Source organism: Pipistrellus hanaki (genome assembly GCF_964339955.1).
Source record: "Pipistrellus hanaki genome assembly, chromosome: 9".
NCBI classification, from domain to species: domain Eukaryota; kingdom Metazoa; phylum Chordata; class Mammalia; order Chiroptera; family Vespertilionidae; genus Pipistrellus; species Pipistrellus hanaki.
This window is the reverse complement of record NC_140511.1, coordinates 80561478-80579314: the sequence shown is the minus strand read 5'-3', so window position 1 is coordinate 80579314 and position 17837 is coordinate 80561478. Positions and strand designations below refer to the sequence as shown.

Below are 17837 nucleotides of genomic sequence, written 5' to 3'. Positions count from 1 at the left end.
GAATCGAACCTGGGACCTTTCAGTCCACAGGCCGACGCTCTATCCACTGAGCCAAACAGGTTTCGGAAAGTCCCAATTCTTAACAATTTGTCCCGCGGCATTTAAAAAAAGTCCCGATTTAAAACGCCGCGGGACAAATTATTAAAAATCAGGACTTCATCAGGACTTTAAAACACCGCAGGACAAATGGTTGAAAATCGGGATCGGGACGTCTGGTCACCTCGGGCTTGGGAGATGGAGGGGGGAGGGGTGCCGAGCTGGAGGTATGGGGACCAGTGCAGGGCACCCGGGCCCAGGAGGGTGAGCCCAGTGTGGGACGTGGTGCGGGGAGGAGCCTGGGGCTGGCCCTTGGGGACGGGTGTGTTCAGCGCTCCAGAGCCTGAGCTGAAGGGAAGGGAGAGTCCCCCGCAGGCGGCTCACCTGAGCCGGAGGGAGAGGCGGGAGGGAAGACACCAGGACACAGGGGTCCGCAGCTCCTGTTTATTAAGCTCCCAGATGCCACCTCTCCGCCCTCTGAGATACTGTTAGGCACTCCGCTGTGCAGACGGAGCAGCTCAGGACAGGGAGGCCCGGCCCACCACAGGCCCGAGCCCCTCGGCACCCTCCCCGGGAGCGCGCGGCTCACGGGTGCCCATGTCTGCCCTCTCCCGGGACGCACGTGCCTGGCATTGAGGTTCCCACCCTAGTGGGGGCAGCTGAGGAGGAGGCTGAGGGCCGGAAGATGGGAGGCCGAGCCCGGGCTGGGCTGGGGCCCTGGCAGGTCTTCTCATCCTTGTGCCCTGGACCCGAGGCCACATCTCCTCCCCCAGGACACGGCGGCCTCGGCCATCACAGGAGGGACACGGGCCCCGGTGCCCGCGGTGGGCTCAGAGCAGGGTGCAGCTGCAGCCCCGGGTCTCCATGGCCACCAGCAGCAGCCTCAGGTTGCGCGGCGAGTAGGGCGGGTAGCGGACGGAGTACATCTTCTCCAGCCCGGGTCTGCGCAGCAGGCAGGCGCGGCGGTGGGAGAAGGTGTCGAAGGAGAACTTGCCGTGGTAGCCGCCCATGCCGCTGGCCCCTGGACAGGGAGGGCACAGAGCGTGGCACTCAGGCCTCGGTGGCCAGCTGAGGCGACACAGACAGGCGGGCTCTGCCAGTCACGCAGTGCCCCCTGGGGGGCTGCTTCACCCCTCGAGCCTTGGTCTCCCATCTGGAAAGCGGGCTGGCTCATTGGGAGACTGGGTAAAGGGCTCAGCCCTGAGCTTGGCACCAGCTCAGCACGCGTTGGAGACGCCAGGTGTTTGACCTGTGGTGTTAGGACCTGGCAGAGCCCAGTGCGGCCGGGGCAGCGGCAGGGGAGCGGAGAGGAGGCCGGGCAGGAAGGGCCGCCTCCGGAAGCTGCCAGGCCCTCGGTGGCCAGCAGGGGCCTGGGAGCATGGGGAGGTTTTCGTGGGAGTAGTAGGATCAGATTCGCTCCCAGACAGACCCCACTCATGTCAATGCAGAGGCAGGTCTGGCGGTTCTGGGGCCACCCGTCTGGTGAGGTAAGAGTGCAGGGCCCTGCCACACCTACCCACTCCGCCGAAAGGCAGGCTGGCCAGGATCAGGTGCATGAAGCCGTCGTTGCCGCAGAAGCCCCCGCTGCTGGTCCGCGCCAGCACCTGCTTCACCACCTGGAACAAGCAGCCAGGAGCCGAGTGGCGGGGCCGCCCCCACCCCGCCCCAGGGGCTCTGTCCGGCCCGTGAGGGCCCCAGGAAGGGTCCGAGGCCCCTCTGTGACCCCAAGGGGGTGGGACCAGTGTAGGGCATGGCTCCGCAGCCTGCACCAAACTCCCCTCGCGGCCTGTCTCCCAGCCTCTGCTCCGGCGCGAAGGTGCTGGGGACACGCTCAGGCCCAGGGGGAGGGGAGCCCAGCTTTGCCTGGGGACATGCCGAGTGCAGGGGAGGTGCCGGGTAGTCAGGGAGGTGAGATGCCCAGAGAGGGAGGTGGTGCCTGGGTGTCTCGGGGGCAGAGCGAGAAAGGGCCCCCAGGCGTGCAGGGCAGGTGGGAGGCTCAGGGCAGGGAGTGGGGGTTGGGGGCTGATGTGTGGCACGGGGAGGTCAGACAGTCCTGTGATGAGTGGGTATTTGAACATGAGCTTGGCCTTCGCTTGCTTTAGGAGGCCCTCTCCTCTCCTCTCCACTCTGCAGGCTTATTTGAAGAATGAGAGGGAAAGGTGAGCAGTCACTTATTGTCATTAAAATCTGTCCCAGTGTGTGACCCCCAGGTGACACTGGGTCAGGGCTGGGCAGTGGTGGCAGAGTGGACCCCCATCAGTGGGCTCAGCGGCCAGTTGAGACCAGCAGTCATGACCACGGGTGGAGGGGGGACGGCTGTCTTCGGGAGGAGTAGGAATAAGTCGGGGAGTCCAGTGCCTTACGGGTCCCTGCATCCTGGGACCCGGCCTGGGCAGTCAGAAGCTTGAAAGCCTCTCTGCCAGGTGACCCCCATTCCAAAACCCCGTGTGGCTCTTATGTGAACATGACCCTGATGAGCCCGGGTCCCGGAGGAGCGGCTGGCTGTGGGCTGGTGGAGAGGAGGTGAGCCGGAGCGCCTTGTAGGCCCAGGGAGGAAGGAGGTGGAGAAAAGCAGGATGGGCGGGCTCCCGTGAAGCAGGGAGACAGGCCAGAGGAGCCGGGACAAGGACACACACTGAGGACCCGGCTTGGATCCCGGGGCGGAAAGAAAAACTGGCGAATCGGAACCGAGTGTGGAGTCCAGTAACAGTGCTGCACCAACGTCCGCCCCTGACCAAGGTCAGGGCCCTTTCCTGGGGGGTTGGGGGTGTGGTCTATGGTCCCTGGGCCATCTTTGTAACTTTCCTGTAAGTCTAGTTATTCCAAAATAAAAAGCTCATTTTAAAAAGCATTGTCGAGTCTGCAGGGTCTCGTGAGAGCTGGCTGAGGAGGGTGGTGTGCTCTGAGCTGCAGGTACTGCCCTGAGGCGCGGGGCTGCCCCAGGGGCTTGAGCAAAGCTGAGGCAGGAGGTGAGGGGCCAGGAGTGGGACCAGGGCCCATCCTTGGCCTGTGTGTTCTGGTCCTTCACCCTCCTCACGCCTGCCCATGTGTGTGCCTTCATGAGCTGGGCACTGAGGAGGGACACGAGCCACCAGGTGGAGGAGGGCTGGCCAAGGGGGCTCTGGGTGCTGGAGAGCGTGGCTGCTCCCGAGAGAGAGGGCAGAGACAACCAAGATTGCCACCCACCAGGAACTCCGGTGACTGCCGAGAGGGCCAGCACCCCCTCCCTCCAGGTCCCTTGGTCACTGCGGGCACCTGCCCCACCTGTCCAGCCCTGCCCGGCCCACCTGGCTGCGGCGGGAGAAGGCGTACAGCGCCAGCGGCTTCTCCCGGCGGTTGATGAAGTCCATGGCCTCGTCCAGGCTGCTCACGGTCATGATGGGCAGGATGGGCCCGAAGATCTCCTCCTGCATCACCGGCTCCGTCTCCTGCACGTCCACCAGCACCGTGGGGGCTGCGGGCATGGGGCGGCTCAGCAGGGCACAGGGGGCGGCCCAGTCCCGGGAACAGGGGGCGGCCCAGCCCGGGCACAGGGGGCGGCCCAGCCCCGGGCAGGGCCCTGGGACCGGGGCTCCGGCTCGGGATGTTCTAGGGGAGAGTCTCCCCACGGCCCTGAGCGGTGACCGGGACCCGGGCCCAGCGCGGTCTTAGGTCTCAGGGTGACTGGGTCTCAGAGCCCCGGAGCCCGAGGGCCCAGGCCCAGCCTGCTGGAGCAGCAGCATCACCACGGAGCCGTGTGGCCAGAGGCCGGGCCGCTCTGTAAGGACAGCCCGGCGGTGCCCGGGCGGGACCCGCGGGCTCTCAGGAGGCCGGGGCTGAAGCTGGGGGTCTGGGTGTGGGAGCCTGGGCCTGGGCCCAGCTCTGGGCGGGGCCGCGGGGTCACAGGCTCAGACCACGGCCACATGTGGTGTTCGTGTCCGGGAGTCGTGGCGACAGCCGTGGACCTGGCTGGGCTCCATCCGTGGGGCCCTGGAACCTCAGGCCCGGACTCGGCCCCGCTGTGGCTCCAGCAGGAAGGGCCCCGGCCCGGGGCCCGGGGCCGGGGCGGGAGGGCGGACTCACCGATGTAGCGGTCGCTCTCCTCGCTCTGGCCCCCGACGGCCACGCGGCCGCAGCCCAGCAGGCCCCGCAGCCGCTGGAAGTGCCTGTCGCTGATGATGCGGCCCAGGTCCGGGGAGGCCCTGGGGTCCTCGCCGTAGAAGCGGGTGATGGCGCCCTGCAGGGCGGGCACCAGCCGCTCCCGCATGGCGGGGCTGCACAGCACGTAGTCGGGGGCCACGCAGGTCTGGCCGGCGTTGAAGTAGCGGAACAGGGCCACGCGGTTGGCCACGGTCTGGGGGTCGCAGTCGTCGTCCACGTAGCAGGGGTTCTTGCCCCCCAGCTCCAGCGTGACGGGCGTCAGGTGCTGGGCGGCCGCGGCCATGACGATCTTGCCGACTTGAGTGCTCCCTGTGCATGAAAAAAACCCGAGGGACCCTCATTCGCCTGGACTGGTGGGACGGCCTCGGTTGGGGACTGGGATCCCTCAGGGGGGGTTCACTCCCCGCCCTGAGTCTCCCTGGACAGGGGGTTGAGTCGGGAGCTCCCAGGCCTCATTGGCTTTCCCCTGCCAATCACTGCGCTAGCAGGACCCTCTGCAATGCCCCGCCCCCCGCCCTCCCTGCTTCTGATTTCTGACCTCCCCTGTAGGTGTCCACACGCTGCCCTGCGCTCCTCACCACTTCACGCTCCTCTAGACCCCCCGACCCCCTTAGCTGGTTTGGCTCAGTGGATAGAGCGTGGGCCTGCGGACTGAAGGGTCCTGGGTTCAATTCCGGTCAGGGGCATATGCCCGGATAGCGGATGTGGGCTTGATCCCTATAGGGGGCGTGCAGGAGGCAGCCGATCAATGATTCTCATCATTGATGTTTCTATCTCTCTCTCCCTCTCCCCTCCTCTCTGAAATCAATAAAAATACACCCTAAAACAAACCCCCCCCCCAACCCTCGGCGACTCCTATCGCCAAGGCCGAGGCCGGAGTCCAGCTGCAGCCGCGGACATTCGGTCTCTCCTCTCTCTGAGCCGCCTGGCAGCCTTGCCCCCTCTGCACCCGCTCCTCCCTCCCCTCCTGGCTGGTCCCGTCCTCTCCTCTGGGTGATCTCCTGGGTCTCACGGGTCCTCCTCTCAGCCGCCCCCGACCCTACCCCCACCCACCCCAGTCCTGGGCCTCTCCTGCCCACACTGGCCCGGGTCAGCCACTGCTCTGCTGCTGGCTGCTGCCGCTCCCTCCCCAGGCTCCTCCTCCACTCCTCCAGCCTCTGCAAACATCTCCCTGTCTGAGGACTCCTACCCCCCCACCTCCCCTTGTTGAATTCCACTGAAGCCCCCCACCGGTGCCCGTGGGAGCCTGGGCGGGCGGCTCTGAGGAGACTCCCGCTGATGGAGGAAATGCCAGGGCCCGTGTGTCCTCTAGACGGCCGGTGTGCGGATGGCTCAGTCTGCCGTGAGACCACCATGGCCTGGCGGCCTCTGTGCCGGCCGCCGCGGGACCCGGCCTGGAGCCAGCCTCAGGTCGGCCTGCCCCTGTACCCTCCGTCCTGGGGCCAGCGCCCGAAGCCCGTCCAGCCGTGTGGCGTGATGGTGGAGGCTGGGTTGGCACCCTCCCGGCTGCCTCTCTGTCCCTCCCACCCCCCCAAAGTCGGCAGGAACAGCTGAGGCCCCTGGCCCCTCTGCTTCCATAGGCCGACCCTGGCCGGTGGGTGATCCAGGCTGGACACCGAATCCAGAGGTCTGTGCCAGGGGAGGAGGGGGTCCCGGCCCTCCTGTGAGTCCGGGTCCAGCGCTGCTCCCAGCCTCCTCCGGGCACCGCGGGCACTTCCCCTCTGAGTTCTGGCTGCCCCTCTGCCTTGGCACTGTGGCCTCTCTCAGTTGGGGACAAGACCCCTCCAGGTGGGGCTGGTGCAGGCCCCCCTCCTCCTGCTCCGGCGCCCGCAGCAGGCCGCTCACCCGTGAAGAAGATGTAGTCGAACTTGTGCTCCAGCAGCTGCCCCGTCTCCTCGGGCCCGCCCAGCACCACGGCAAAGCAGCTCTGCGGGAGGGACAGCAGAGGGCGCCCTGGGACCCAGCCCGGCCTGTCCCCTCGGGCCTGGCCTGGCCCGGGACTGCAGGCTCTAGGGCTTCATGGGGGTGAAGTGAGGAGAGGGTCTGGGGCCCAGCGGGGCTGGTGAGAAGGCTGAGGCCACAGTTGAGGGCACAGGGACCCCCAGAAGACAGGCTAATCAGAGCACTGCCATGGATGCCACCCCTCTGTGTTACCAGGAGGGAAACTAAGGCTGAGAGGAGTGGTGACTTGGCCAGGGCCACTCGACCCGCAGGAGGCAGGCGTGAGTTGGAACTGGGTCCGGCCCAGCCCTGGGGCCGCCCGCTCTGCTCACCCGGTCCAGGTAGCGGGGCAGCATCTCGACCAGGATCTTCTCGGTGTTCTTGCTCACCTCCGAGGGCTTCAGCACCACGCAGTTCCCTGCGGGCAGGCAGGGCAGGGCGGGCGGAGATGGGCCAGGGGTCCGTGCAGGCCTCATTCACCTCTCACCTGCAGGCCAGGTGGGCCTCACTGCCCTCTGGTGAGGAATCTGGCTCAGAGAGGCGACCAGCAGGCCCAAGGCCAGCAGCCCGGAGCGGGGGAGCCAGATGCCAGCTGTTCTAACTTAGCCACCCGGTGCCACCGCTCCCCCGGGCTCCGCGGGCCCCGTGAGGCCCTGAGGGAGGGGCCGGGGGAGGTCAGGCTGGGTGCTCACCTGCCGCGATGGCGCCCACCAGGGGCACCAGGATCAGGTTCAGGGGGTAGTTCCAGGGGGCGATGATGAGCACCACCCCGAAGGGCTCCTTCCGGATGAAGGCCGAGTCCAGCTGGGTGGCCTGTGCCGGGCCGGCATGGCGGTGAGGAGTGAGGTCTGAGGCTCCAGACCCTCGGCACCACCCTTTACCCAAGGGGCGGCCCAGTGGATAACCCCCCACGTGCCTGCCCTCCCCCAGGCCGCTCACCAGGTTCCTGGGCACCTTCTCATCCTTCATCCAGCCCCGCAGGTTCCTGAGGGCCAAGTTAATCTCGGAGTGGCTGATGCTGAGCTCCGACAACTCCGACTCAAAGGCTGACTGTGTGTGTGTGGGGGGGGGGCGGTCAGCTCGTGGCCAGAGGCCTGGAGAGGGCACAGCCTCCTCTGGGCACAGCCTGCTTTGGTTCCCTCACCCCCCCACCCCCCGTGGTCAGTGAGCGCTCAGTGTCCGGGGCTGTGCTGGAGCCAGGGATGCAGCCGTGGCCGCAACAGAAAACCTGCCCCTGGACCCACCTGGACACCGTGATTTTGGAAGTGCAGGCTGTTTGTTTATTATTTAAATTCTTTATTGTTTAAAGTCCTACATTTGTCTCCCCCACCCCACCCCCCCATTGACCTCTCGCCGAGAGTAGGCTGTTTCGGGCCAGGGCTGTGTCCTCTGTGCCTGCTTAGGGGTGACTGAGGGTGGTCCCCAACCTGGAAGGCCCTTTGGGGTTAGCTGAGAGGATTCGTGCAGAACAGGGCAGGGCAGGTTTGGGGACAGAACTTGCACCGAAACCGGTTTGGCTCAGTGGATAGAGCATCAGCCTGCGGACTGAAAGGTCCCAGGTTCGATTCCGGTCAAGGGCATGTACCTTGGTTGCAGGCACATCCCCAGTAGGGGGTGTGCAAGAGGCAGCTGGTCGATGATTCTCTCTCATTGATGTTTCTAACTCTCTATCCCTCTCTCTTCCTCTCCGTAAAAACATCAATAAAATATATTTTAAAAAAGAACTTGCAAGACCAGAGGGAGGGGCCACGTGAGTGTTCTGGCCGCTCCCTCTGTGGGCCGGGCTCCCGGGGCCTCGAGGAGCCGGGATGGGAGGCGGGAGTGAACCCCGAGCCAGAGGGAGAGGGGCCAGACAGGCAGCAGCTCAGGCCTCCGCTCCACGGCCGGGCAGCCGGCCAGCCCGTGGCGGTGGCAGAGGCTCCGTGGCGGTACCCCCGCCCCCACCACGCCCGGGGAATGGGACCGTCCCCACAGGGAGGCAAGGCAGCCCCTCGAGACGGGGAGAGCGGAGGAGAGCACGGACGGGAGCCCTGGTTTCATAAACAGATCATTCCAGAAAGGGCGATGGGGTGCCTGGGTGTCACGTGGCTACGGCACTGGTCAGGTTTGCCGACTCCGAGAAGGGAGCAGTCTTACAGGAGCCTTCCTGGCCAGCGTCCGCTGTCCCTGTGGACGGGGACCCCCAGCCACCACCCCAGGCGCTCCGAGGCACTCGGCTAGAAGTCCGTGGCTGCTCCAGGGACAGGCGGGCACCGGCTGGGTGTCTGGGAAGCGGGCGGAGGGACCCCTGGCCCTGCTGGTACCGGGCATCGTGTCGCTCTGAGACCCGAGTGGAGCGGCTGCCCGCCGGGAAAGTGGGGAGGAGGAAGGGGAGGGCAGGGGCTGGTGGACCTGAGGGTTGGAGGCAGGCCCAGAGCAGCCAGGGGGGACCCCAGGGGTCAAGGCAGAGTCGCGTGTGTGGGCTCAGGAGGCCCAGGCCCTTCCTGGACATCCTCGGGCTTAGGACTAAGACAAGCTCAGGACAAGCCAACATGGGACTGCCGTCCCCCGGGGATGGGAGGTGACCACCGGGCGGGTGGGCAGCCAACAAGCACCCAGCACTGAGGTCCCCCCCCGGGCGTGAAGGATCAAACACCGCTTCCTCTCGCTCATTGACAAGGAGCCTCGGGCCTGGCTCTGGGGGCTCAGCCGGTGAGGGGCCGGTGGGACGAACGGGGTGGGTCTGGACACTGTGGCCTTTGCAACATGCACAGGGACATTTTTCCAAAGGACCCGCTGGACAGCTGTCCCAGGCAGCTCAGCAGTGGGCCTGCCAGCTGAGGAGGGGTGCCTGCCGGAAAGTGTGTTTCTGGGAGTCCAGCCACGGCTGCTGCTGGAATCGGGAGGGGCCAAGCCCCCAGGCCTCGGGGTGTGGGCCCTGTACCACGTGAAGCCCATGGGTCCTGCGTGTGCGGCCCAGGGTCCTGCGTGTGCGGCCCACGCCCCCGGGCCCCACCTCCTGTGCAGCTCTGCTGGCCTCCTTGCTGCTCCTCAAGCATCAACACCCCGAGCACCTCCGGCCTCAGGGCCTTTGCACGTGCTGTGCCTGCTGCCATTCTCCCCTCTATCCACGGGAGCCTTCCCCTCCTCCTCTATGTCTCTGCTCAGACGCCGTCTTCTCAGAGAAATCCTCCCTGACCCGCAGGATAAAGCAGCACCTGATCCCGGCACTCCCGCTCCCTTCACACTAGGTAGTCTCCCGGTGCCGGCACCACGCTGTGTGGTTATCTATTTGCCGTCATGTTTGGGCAGGAGGCCAGCTTGCTGGGCCCAGGGACTGTGTTCCTCTGTTTGCATCTCTAGATCCCAGAACAGTCCCCTCACATCGCCGGTGCTCAGTCAGTACCGAGTGGAAGAGGCTGAGTGAATGGGTGAAGGGAGGACCGTTAGGGGCCGCAGAGGGCGGAGTCGGATGGGCTCTGAGTTCCGCTTCTTAGAGGATGAGGCTGTCCCGGCCCCGCCCCGCCCCGCCCCCACCCCGCCCCTCCCGGCCCCGCCCCGGCCCGGCCCCGCCCCGCCCCCCGCCCCGCCCTCACCTTGCGCAGGTCCTGCATCAGCGCCTCCTGCAGCTGCTGCTTGTGCTCCTGCAGGAAGCGGTCCAGGCCCTTGAGCTGCGCCGCCCGGAACTCCGCCGACCGCGTGCGCCCCTCGCGGAAGGCCTCCCGCAGCCGCTGCAGCGTGTCCTCGAAGGGGTCCATCCTGGGAGGCAGCGGGGAGCGTGGGCAGGAGTCCCCGCCTTCTGGGCACCTGCCCCACCCCCTCCTGCACCCATGTGGGCTCACAGACACCCTCACTGCCCTCTGTGTGACCCCAGAGGGCCTGGGCTGGCCCTGCTCTCTCTCTCACACACACACACACACACGTGCACACACACACACACACACACGCACACACGCACACTCACACATATACACACACACATACACACACACACACACACACCAATCAGTGCACAGACACACACACACACACACACACACACACACACGCGCGCACACACACACACCAATCAGTGCACAGACAGCTCCCCTTGGCCAGTGGACCGGAGCCCGGGCTGTGCGGACGGGTGTGGGCTTGGGGACAGCTACTCCACAGCCCCGGAGGGTGGGCAGGCAGCCAGGGACCCAACAGAAATCAGCCCCAAGCCAGGGCCCCGCCCCGCCCAGCGCCCTCCTGGAGACGGAGCCAGGCCTGGAGTGGCCAGGAGGGGTCTAAGGAGAGGGACAGGCCACCAACCGCCACCACCGCCACCACGTGGGAACATTCCAGACACAGGACGCTCTGTTCCCCGCCCGTCCCCAGTGGGGGGCATTGCCTGGGGGGGGGCAGTGGCTCCGAGGGTGACAGAGAGCAGGGCCCTCCTCTCCCCGTTCCCGAAAGAGAGAGGGCAGAACGGCCTCCCAGCAGTGGGCCAGCCGCTGTGCGGGAGGAGCCCGGGAGCGGTGGGGACAAGGGGTGAAGGGCAGACATCGGCAGGCTGGCAGGTGGGGCAGAGGCCCCGATGTTCCCCCGGGGCCCCACCTGTTTGCTTGACAGAGGAGTGCCCTGCCGCACACCTTCCTTGGCCCTGGGGGACCCCTTCCTCCTGCCCCTCTGACTTCCGCCTCTCAGGTCTCAGCTTGCCTGATGCCTCCTCCAGGCAGCCCGCCCTGGTTACTCCCTCCCGCACCCCACAGGGCCCCTGGGCTCTGCTCCGGCTGCACCGGGTTACAGGTGTCACAAATACCGGTTTCATCCTGACCTCCTCCCTGGGCCTCCCCCTCCTCCTCTAGACTTAGCTCCTCACTGGGGGTCCCGGCACCCACTCTCCTGCTCGTCGGGCAGTGAGGGCACCGCCCGCTGGCGCGGTGTTTATGGAGGGCGAGTCGGGCCTGAGCCCGGCCGGCAGCAGAGCCTCCGAGGCCGCCCGCAGTTGTGCAATGGCTGCCGTCACCTTGCGTTCTGCTTCCTGGGAGCCAGCCTGCCGCAGCCCGCAGGACGGCGGCCCAACGGGCCTCGGTGCCAGAAGCCCGGCTGGGGCCTCGGCCGGCCCACCAGGTGAGCCTGGGGCCACGCGGACCCACAGGCCTCGGCTCCTGGTGGGAGACACTGGGCAGCCACCTCGGCACCGGGGCCTTAGAGCGGGTGGCGGGGTGGCAGAGGGGGCGCTCAGAGCTCCCCCTTTGTCTGGGCGGAAGGCGCCTGGCCCCGCGGGGACCCAGGAGCAGGAGCCTGGGCCTCGGGATCCCCTCTGGGCTGGTGCCCCCTCCCCGCTCTGCCTCTGAATGGTCCGGCCTTGGGCGAGTCACCCACCTCTCCGCCTCAGTTTCCCGTCACCAGGCGGGGACGTGAGCGCCCGCTGTCCTCCTGGGAGCAGGGCCCAGTGAGGCCACTGCCACTCAGACCTCTAACTCCGGCCCTCTGCACTCCTCAGCGGCTCCCCAGAAGCCACAACAATGTAAGGCGCGCACCGCACCGGGCACTGGAGTGGCACTCCCAGGCCAGGGGCTGTGAGCCAGGGGAGGGCGGGAGCTCTGCGGGGGGCAGGGGCGGGGTGGGAGGGTGGGAATCTGGACGGAACCTTCCAGCAGCCTCTCCTGGCAACACTGAGGCAAACTCACCCCACATTGCCCCCGCCGGCTGGTCACGCTGGACGGAGGCCCCCAGGGGCTGCCGGCGGGGGAGCGGGAGCCGGGCACAACCCCGGCATGCCGAGGAGCCAGGCTGCCTTCCGCGGGGTCTGGGGGACCCTGGGCCTGTGACCTCACAAAGGACCCACAGATGACAGGGTTCCCCAAGCCCACCCCATCCTGGGCGCACGGAGCTGCCTGAGTGCCTGAGAGGCAGGTTCCACTGGCGTTTGGCTCAGCGGACAGAGTGTGGGCCTGCGGAGGGTCCAGGTTCGATTCCGGTCAAGGGCGTACCCCTCGGAGGCAGACTCAATCCCTGGACCTGTGCAGGAGGCGACTGATCAATGTGCCTCTCTCACATGCATGTTTCTCTGTCTCCCTCCCTCCCGCTCTCTCTAAAATCAATGGGAAAGTTGAGACTGGTTTGGCTCAGTGGATAGAGCATCGGTCTGCAGACTGAAGGGTCCCAGGTTCCATTCCAGTCAAGGGCATGTACCTTGGTTGCAGGCACATCCCCAGTAGGGGGTGTGCAGGAGGCAGCTGGTCGACCTTTCTCTCTCATGGACGTTTCTAGCTCTCTATCCCTATCCCTTCCTCTCTGTGGAAAATCAATAAAAATAATAATATTAAAAAAATAAAATGAGCCGAAACCGGTTTGGCTCAGTGGTAGAGCATCGGTCTGCGGACTGAAAGGTCCCAGGTTCGATTCTGGTCAAGGGCATGTACATTGGTTGCGGGCACATCCCCGGTAGGGGGTGTGCAAGAGGCAGCTGGTTGATGTTTCTCTCTCATCGACGTTTCTAGCTCTCTATCCCTCTCTCCTCTCTGTAAAAAATCAATAAAATATATTTTTTAAAAATAATAATAATAAAAATAAATAAATAAAATGAAATAAAATAAAATCAATGGGAAAATATCCTTGGGTGAGGATTCGAGAGTCAGGTTCCATCGCCTACCCCTGAGTGACTCGTTTAACCAGGCCCGCTGGGAGGGGCCTGTAGCTCTCCCGGCTGGAGGCGATGGAGATTGGGCTCAGATGGCAAGGGGCCTGCCTGAGGCCCCAGCCCCACCGAGGCCGGGCGGGGGCAGCGCGGCCTGTCCCTGGGGAGACGGGCACCTGGGGGGCCTCAGCGGCGGGGGGCAGAGGGCGAGGTCCCGGCCGGTGGGAGGCCTGCTGTCTGCATCCTGCTGCCGTGGCCTCGCCCCTCGCCGCTCCTGACGACCCCCCCTCTGCTTCCCCTTCTCGCCGCACCGGAGGCCCTGGGGCCGGCGGCCAGGCTCTGGGGGCACAGACCGCACGGCGGGCTGAGGGGCCACGCTCTCAGCTGTTCCTGTCCCTGCTGCTTCTGGCTGGGGGAGGGGGCCAGGAGTCGCTAAACCGGTGGGCGGTGATGAGGGACAGGCCCGTTCCCTGGCCTGGGACCTGGGGAGGACAGAGCAGGGCCCTCCAGGCCACAGGCCTGGGATTCCTCTAATAAGAATAACCAGGTGACCCTAACCAGCGTGGCTCAGTGGACAGAGCGTTGGCCTGCGGACTGAAGGGTCCCGGGTTCGATTCCGGTCAAGGGCTTGTACCTTGGTTGTGGCACATCCCCAGGAGGGAGTGTGCAGGAGGCAGCTGGTGGATGTTTCTGTCTCATCAATGTTTCTAGCTCTCTCTCCCTCTCCCTTCCTCTCTGTAAAAAGAAAAGAAAAGAAAAGAGATAACAGGTGCTCACCGTGCCCAGCTCTGTGCCAGCCTGGGTGTAGCTAGGGCCCGGGGCCCCTAAAGAAAGCTGGGGCCCAGAAAAGGCACGTGGGCTTGAGGAGGGGGGGAGGGGGTGGGTCCCAGGTCCGCTGGCTCCAAAGCCCCATCGCAAACCTCCTGTTAGGAGACCTCGGGCAGGTGCAGGCCTCGCCGGGCTCGCCTGCAGGGGGTTCAGCCGGAGGCCCGGGCGGGGCGGGAAGCGGAGCTGGGGAAGGTGACTGAGGTGAGCGGGGCGGCGGAGGACCCTCTCAGCGGCCAGACGTGGAGTCACGGACCAGCCTGGAAGCTCCCGATTCCGATCTGATCTTAACCTGGATTTCCACGGGGTCCCCGAGGCTCTGGGCAGCTGCCCCCTCCCTTCCCGGAGGGCCGTGGGGTGTGGTCACCCCAGCCCCTCGGTGACCAGTTCCCCCTGCCTCGCCCAGGAAGCGCAGTGCGTGTTATTGCCAAATGCATGGCCTGACCCCCCCACCAGGGACGGGGTGCTCTCCCTCCCGGAGTGCCAGGCCCAGAGCGGGGCCCCGGCTCCCGCACAGGATGTGTGACCCCAGAGAGAGGAAGGGTGGTGGCCCTGCTCAGACAAAACGGGGGGCCTGCCGCCGCCGCCGGGCCCCAGGCCCCCTCCCCACTCGGATCTCTCCTGGCCCCTCCCCCTCCTTCGATGCCAGCGAAGGGAAGTCCCTCCCTCCTTCCCCTTCTCCCCGGCCGCCGGTCCGGAGACAAAGCCGGTCTGTGCAGAGGCCGGAGGGCCTGCCGCCCGGGCTGCCGGCACGGAGCCTGAGCCAGCCCCGAGCCGGGCCTCTGGCCCGCTGCCCGCTGCTCTCCCCGGCCTCCCAGACACGGTACCTGAGGCTGCCCGGCTGGCCTTCCTCCGGCGTCCTGCTCTGTGGCCGCCTGGTTACGAAATGGCCAAGGCTGGGCCTGCCCTGGGCGGGGCCGCCTGGCCTGGGGCCTGGGCTGAGGTTCACTGCCACGTCCCTCCCTGCCCGCCGAGGGATGTGACCCCTGCTGGACCCCGGCTGGATCCCAATCCGGGCGGAACAGGGACTTCCGCCCCCAAGTCCCCGCAGAGACTCTTGTCTGCCCTCCGGGTGCGGGCTCCAGCCCGGCCCTGCCCTTCCCAGGCAGCACGCCGCTTCTCCCCATCCTTCCCGCCCGTCTTATGTAATCCCGGGCGCCTCCCACGAATCCACACCACCCTGCCCTGCCCACCGGCCTCCCTGGTGGGTCTCCTGTGGACCCGTGAGCTATTGACGGGCTGCCAGCCTCCTAGCTGGCCTCTCAGCCCCGGGGAGCTCTGAGCGGAGGGGCCAGCCCCGGGCCCGGTGGCAGGGACCAGGCCCGCCGGAGCAGGAGGAGGGGCCGGCGGTGGCTCGGAGTGGTGCTGTGGGTGGGCCCAGGGCCGGGAAGAAAAAGGAAGACCCGCCTCCCCCACACGCCCGCTCACCTGGTCTCAGTTTCCCGTCCGCCAGAGGGAGAGGCAGCCCCGGAGATGGCCGGGGGCCAGGAGCTCAGGCTCCGCCACGCCCTCCGCGTCTGTCAGCGCCCTCCGCCCCCATCTAGCCTGACATTCCACACGGAGGGGGTGGGCACCAGAGGGGAGGCGGGATGGGGACACCCCCCCATCCGGGGAGCGTGTTGCCAGGAGCAGGGCCCGCGTCCATCCCTCGCCGTGCCCTCCCCGCCAGAAGCGCCGCCCTCTGCCCTCGAGGGCGGCTGCGATGCCAGGTGTCACCATGGTGGCTCCTGAGCTCCGCTCCTCGGGCCCCTGCCCTTCGCCCTGCCCCGGCCCCCCCCCTCCCGAGGGAGCCCACAGAGCTGCGATTCCCCAGCCGCTGCTGTCAGACAGGCGGCGCTGTGGCAGGTGTGGGGGCAGGAGCACCCTCTGTGCCATCACCTGTGCAGCTCCCGGACCGCTGCCACGGTCCCGTGCCTCTCGCCTCGGGGCCCTGATCCGCCTCCGATCCCGGGGCCTGGGGCCGCCCTGCCCTGGGAGAAGCTCCTCGCCACCCCCCCCCCCCCCCGCACAGCTCCCCCTGCCCACCCGGGGGGGCAGGAGCGGTCTCCCGGCCCACACCCGCTCTGGCACCTCTGGAGGCCTCAGCCACTGGGGACGGGTCAGGGCCTGCAGAGGCCCCCGACCTCTGTGAGGAACGGAGCCCCAGCCGCTGCCTGTCACGTGGCCAGCATGTGCCAGCCAGCCCTGCTGCCTGGAGCCGAGCCAGGCAGATGCGGAGGCAGAGGCAGGGGCAGGGGCAGGGGCAGGGGCGGAGGCGGAGGCAGAGGCAGAGGCAGGGGCAGGGGCAGGGGAAGGGGCAGGGGCAGGGGCAGGGGCAGAGCTGGCTCCAGGTGAGGCTGGGCTAGGGCTGAGCCTGGCAGCCCTTGGCTCGGAATCAGGCTCAGAGAGGGGCAGCCACTGGTCTGAGGCCACACAGCAAACCAGGGACCAGCTGGGGAGTACTGGTGAGGAGGAGGGGTGTTCCCGGATCTTGAGGGGCCCCTCCCTTGCCAGGGGTCTCCCCCTGCAGGGGCCACTCCTGAACTTGTCATGAATTCGGGGACAAAGAGGCCTGGCCTGGCGCAGGAGTCCTGGCTGGGGCGGCAGTGCGGCCCCCAGCCTGAGGGGCGCTGTTCTCGGGGAGGAGGGGGGCCAGTCCTCCCCCCGGGTTCGATGCCTCTGTTACAGCTGAGACAGCAGCTCAGAGAGGAGCAGGGACCGGGCCAGGGCCACGGCGAGAGGGCTCGCCCCCCTGAGCTGGGCATGTGGGTGCGGGCGCTGGGCAGGGTCCGTGGCACAGCTCGGCCCGGGGAGCTCCCCGCGGCCTGTGAGGATCATGTCTCCCGGCGTCCGTGTCAGAGCGGCAGAGGCGCCGTGGGGCGGGAGGCCTGTTGGTGAGCGCGCAGTGGGCCCGCGGCTCCTGGTTGGGACGTGATGCCGGGGTGACGTCCAGGAGCTGCTGTTTCAAGGGGTTCGGATGGCGAGCAGCACTTGTCTCTCCTGGTGCTTCTCTGCAAGGACAGTCCTAGCGGCATAAGAATAAAACCGACGGCGGAGAAGGCAGTGAGGGAGAGTGGCTGCCCCTTCCGGGGTGTGGCAGGGAGTTCGCAGCCTGGGTGGGCGGGAGGAGCCTGCCCCTCCGTCAGGCCTGGGTCCCGGGCCGCAGCGCTGTGTTTGTCTGGATCCCCCGGGCCGCTCACAGGCCGGCCCAGGCGGAGGCTGAAGGGGAGGAGAGCGGTGTCATCAGCCTCCGGAGGGCCGGGGCACCCAGGGCCGGTCTGTGGGTGCTGGGACCCTGAAGGAGCCACGCCATGCCCACGTGCCTCCGGGAGAAACCCCGTGGCTCTCAGGCCCGCCTTCCACCAGCGCCTCCCATTGGCCAGATCCAACCGGGAGCCCGTTGCTCCAGACAGGAGTGGCTGAGCGGGATTTGAACCAGCATCTCACATGCCTGAACGCTCCTGTCCCAGGAGCAGTTTGCCGGTCGCATGTGGTCCTGTGCGTTCTCGCTAAGGGACAGCGTTCTGAGCATCGCAGGGTTTGGGAGCCGTGGGGCTGCCTTCCATAACCACCTGCTGAGCACTGGCAGACGAAACGCCCCCTCCCTCCTTGGGACTCCATGTTGGTCTTCTTTCTGGCAGTGTGTGTGCATGTATGCGTGCGCGCACGCGTGTGTGTGTGTGTGTGTGTGTGTGTGTACATACTTTCCCCCCCATAAAGTTAGAACAGTATCATTAACTATTGTGCCATAATGTCAGGTTTTGTAACAAGCTACTGGGAAAATGTTCTGAAGTAAATCAATTCTAATAAAGAAATTTAATACTAAATGTTACCAGCAGACCACAGGAAGGCACATGTTATAAGGACTTAAGGTTAAATTCTTAGCTGTAGCCCTAGCTGGTGTGGCTCAGTATGGAGTCCTGAGGCAGCCCAGCAGCCAGGGGGCTGGGGAACTGACGGGTCCCGGGTTCGATTCCAGCCAAGGGCACAGGCCTGGGTTGCAGGCTCAATGCCCAGTGTGCGGTGTGCAGGAGGCAGCCAATCAATGATTCTCTCTCATCGTTGATGTTTCTCTCTCCCTCTCCCTTCCTCTTTGAAATCAATAAAATATTTCATTTTTAAAAAGTAAATCCTCGGCTGTAGAGTCACCTTTGTCAGGCAGGGCCTGTGAGACGGAGAGAAACCGTGCGGCTCCCATGGGCGCGGTGGGCCGGGGAGACAGGGACACCTCGGCACTGGTGGCCTTCCACGAGGCAACCACGGCGCCCCTCCCACCTGCTCTTTGCTTTCGGGCTGTTCCTTAAACACTGATTCCTCTCCTCTGGGG

General features: G+C 66.3%; 1 protein-coding gene across 4 annotated transcripts; it reads right to left on the bottom strand.

Moving 5' to 3' along the window:
* Nucleotides 1-580: 580 nt before the first annotated feature.
* On the bottom strand, nucleotides 581-14660 carry ALDH3B1 (aldehyde dehydrogenase 3 family member B1). 4 transcript variants are annotated; one of them, XM_084893766.1, is made up of 10 exons: nucleotides 14359-14660; nucleotides 9693-9855; nucleotides 7057-7167; nucleotides 6810-6930; nucleotides 6450-6535; nucleotides 6022-6103; nucleotides 4099-4485; nucleotides 3324-3490; nucleotides 1553-1652; nucleotides 581-1057 (listed from the first exon to the last, which is right to left on the bottom strand). In XM_084893766.1, exons 2-10 carry the CDS (start codon nucleotides 9852-9854, stop codon nucleotides 867-869), a joined length of 1407 nt encoding a protein of 468 aa, XP_084749892.1. In that variant the 5' UTR covers nucleotide 9855; nucleotides 14359-14660; the 3' UTR covers nucleotides 581-866. The 4 variants fall into 4 exon arrangements, with proteins under 4 accessions (XP_084749892.1, XP_084749893.1, XP_084749890.1 ...); XM_084893767.1 differs by lacking the exon at nucleotides 14359-14660 and adding an exon at nucleotides 11449-11590; XM_084893764.1 differs by having other exon boundaries at nucleotides 6810-7167; nucleotides 14359-14652.
* Nucleotides 14661-17837: the final 3177 nt, after the last annotated feature.

What these genes read in the sequence shown, in the direction of transcription:
- ALDH3B1 (XM_084893764.1), bottom strand. Translation starts at nt 9,854, where the DNA reads ATGGACCCCTTCGAGGACACGCTGCAGCGGCTGCGGGAGGCCTTCCGC. An exon ending in GGTGGGCGCCATCGCGGCAG is followed by an intron (nt 6,536 to 6,809) that starts GTGAGCACCCAG and finishes GCCTGCCCGCAG; the next exon opens with GGAACTGCGTGGTGCTGAAG. An exon ending in CCTGCCTTTCGGCGGAGTGG is followed by an intron (nt 1,058 to 1,552) that starts GTAGGTGTGGCA and finishes CTCCCTGTCCAG; the next exon opens with GGGCCAGCGGCATGGGCGGC.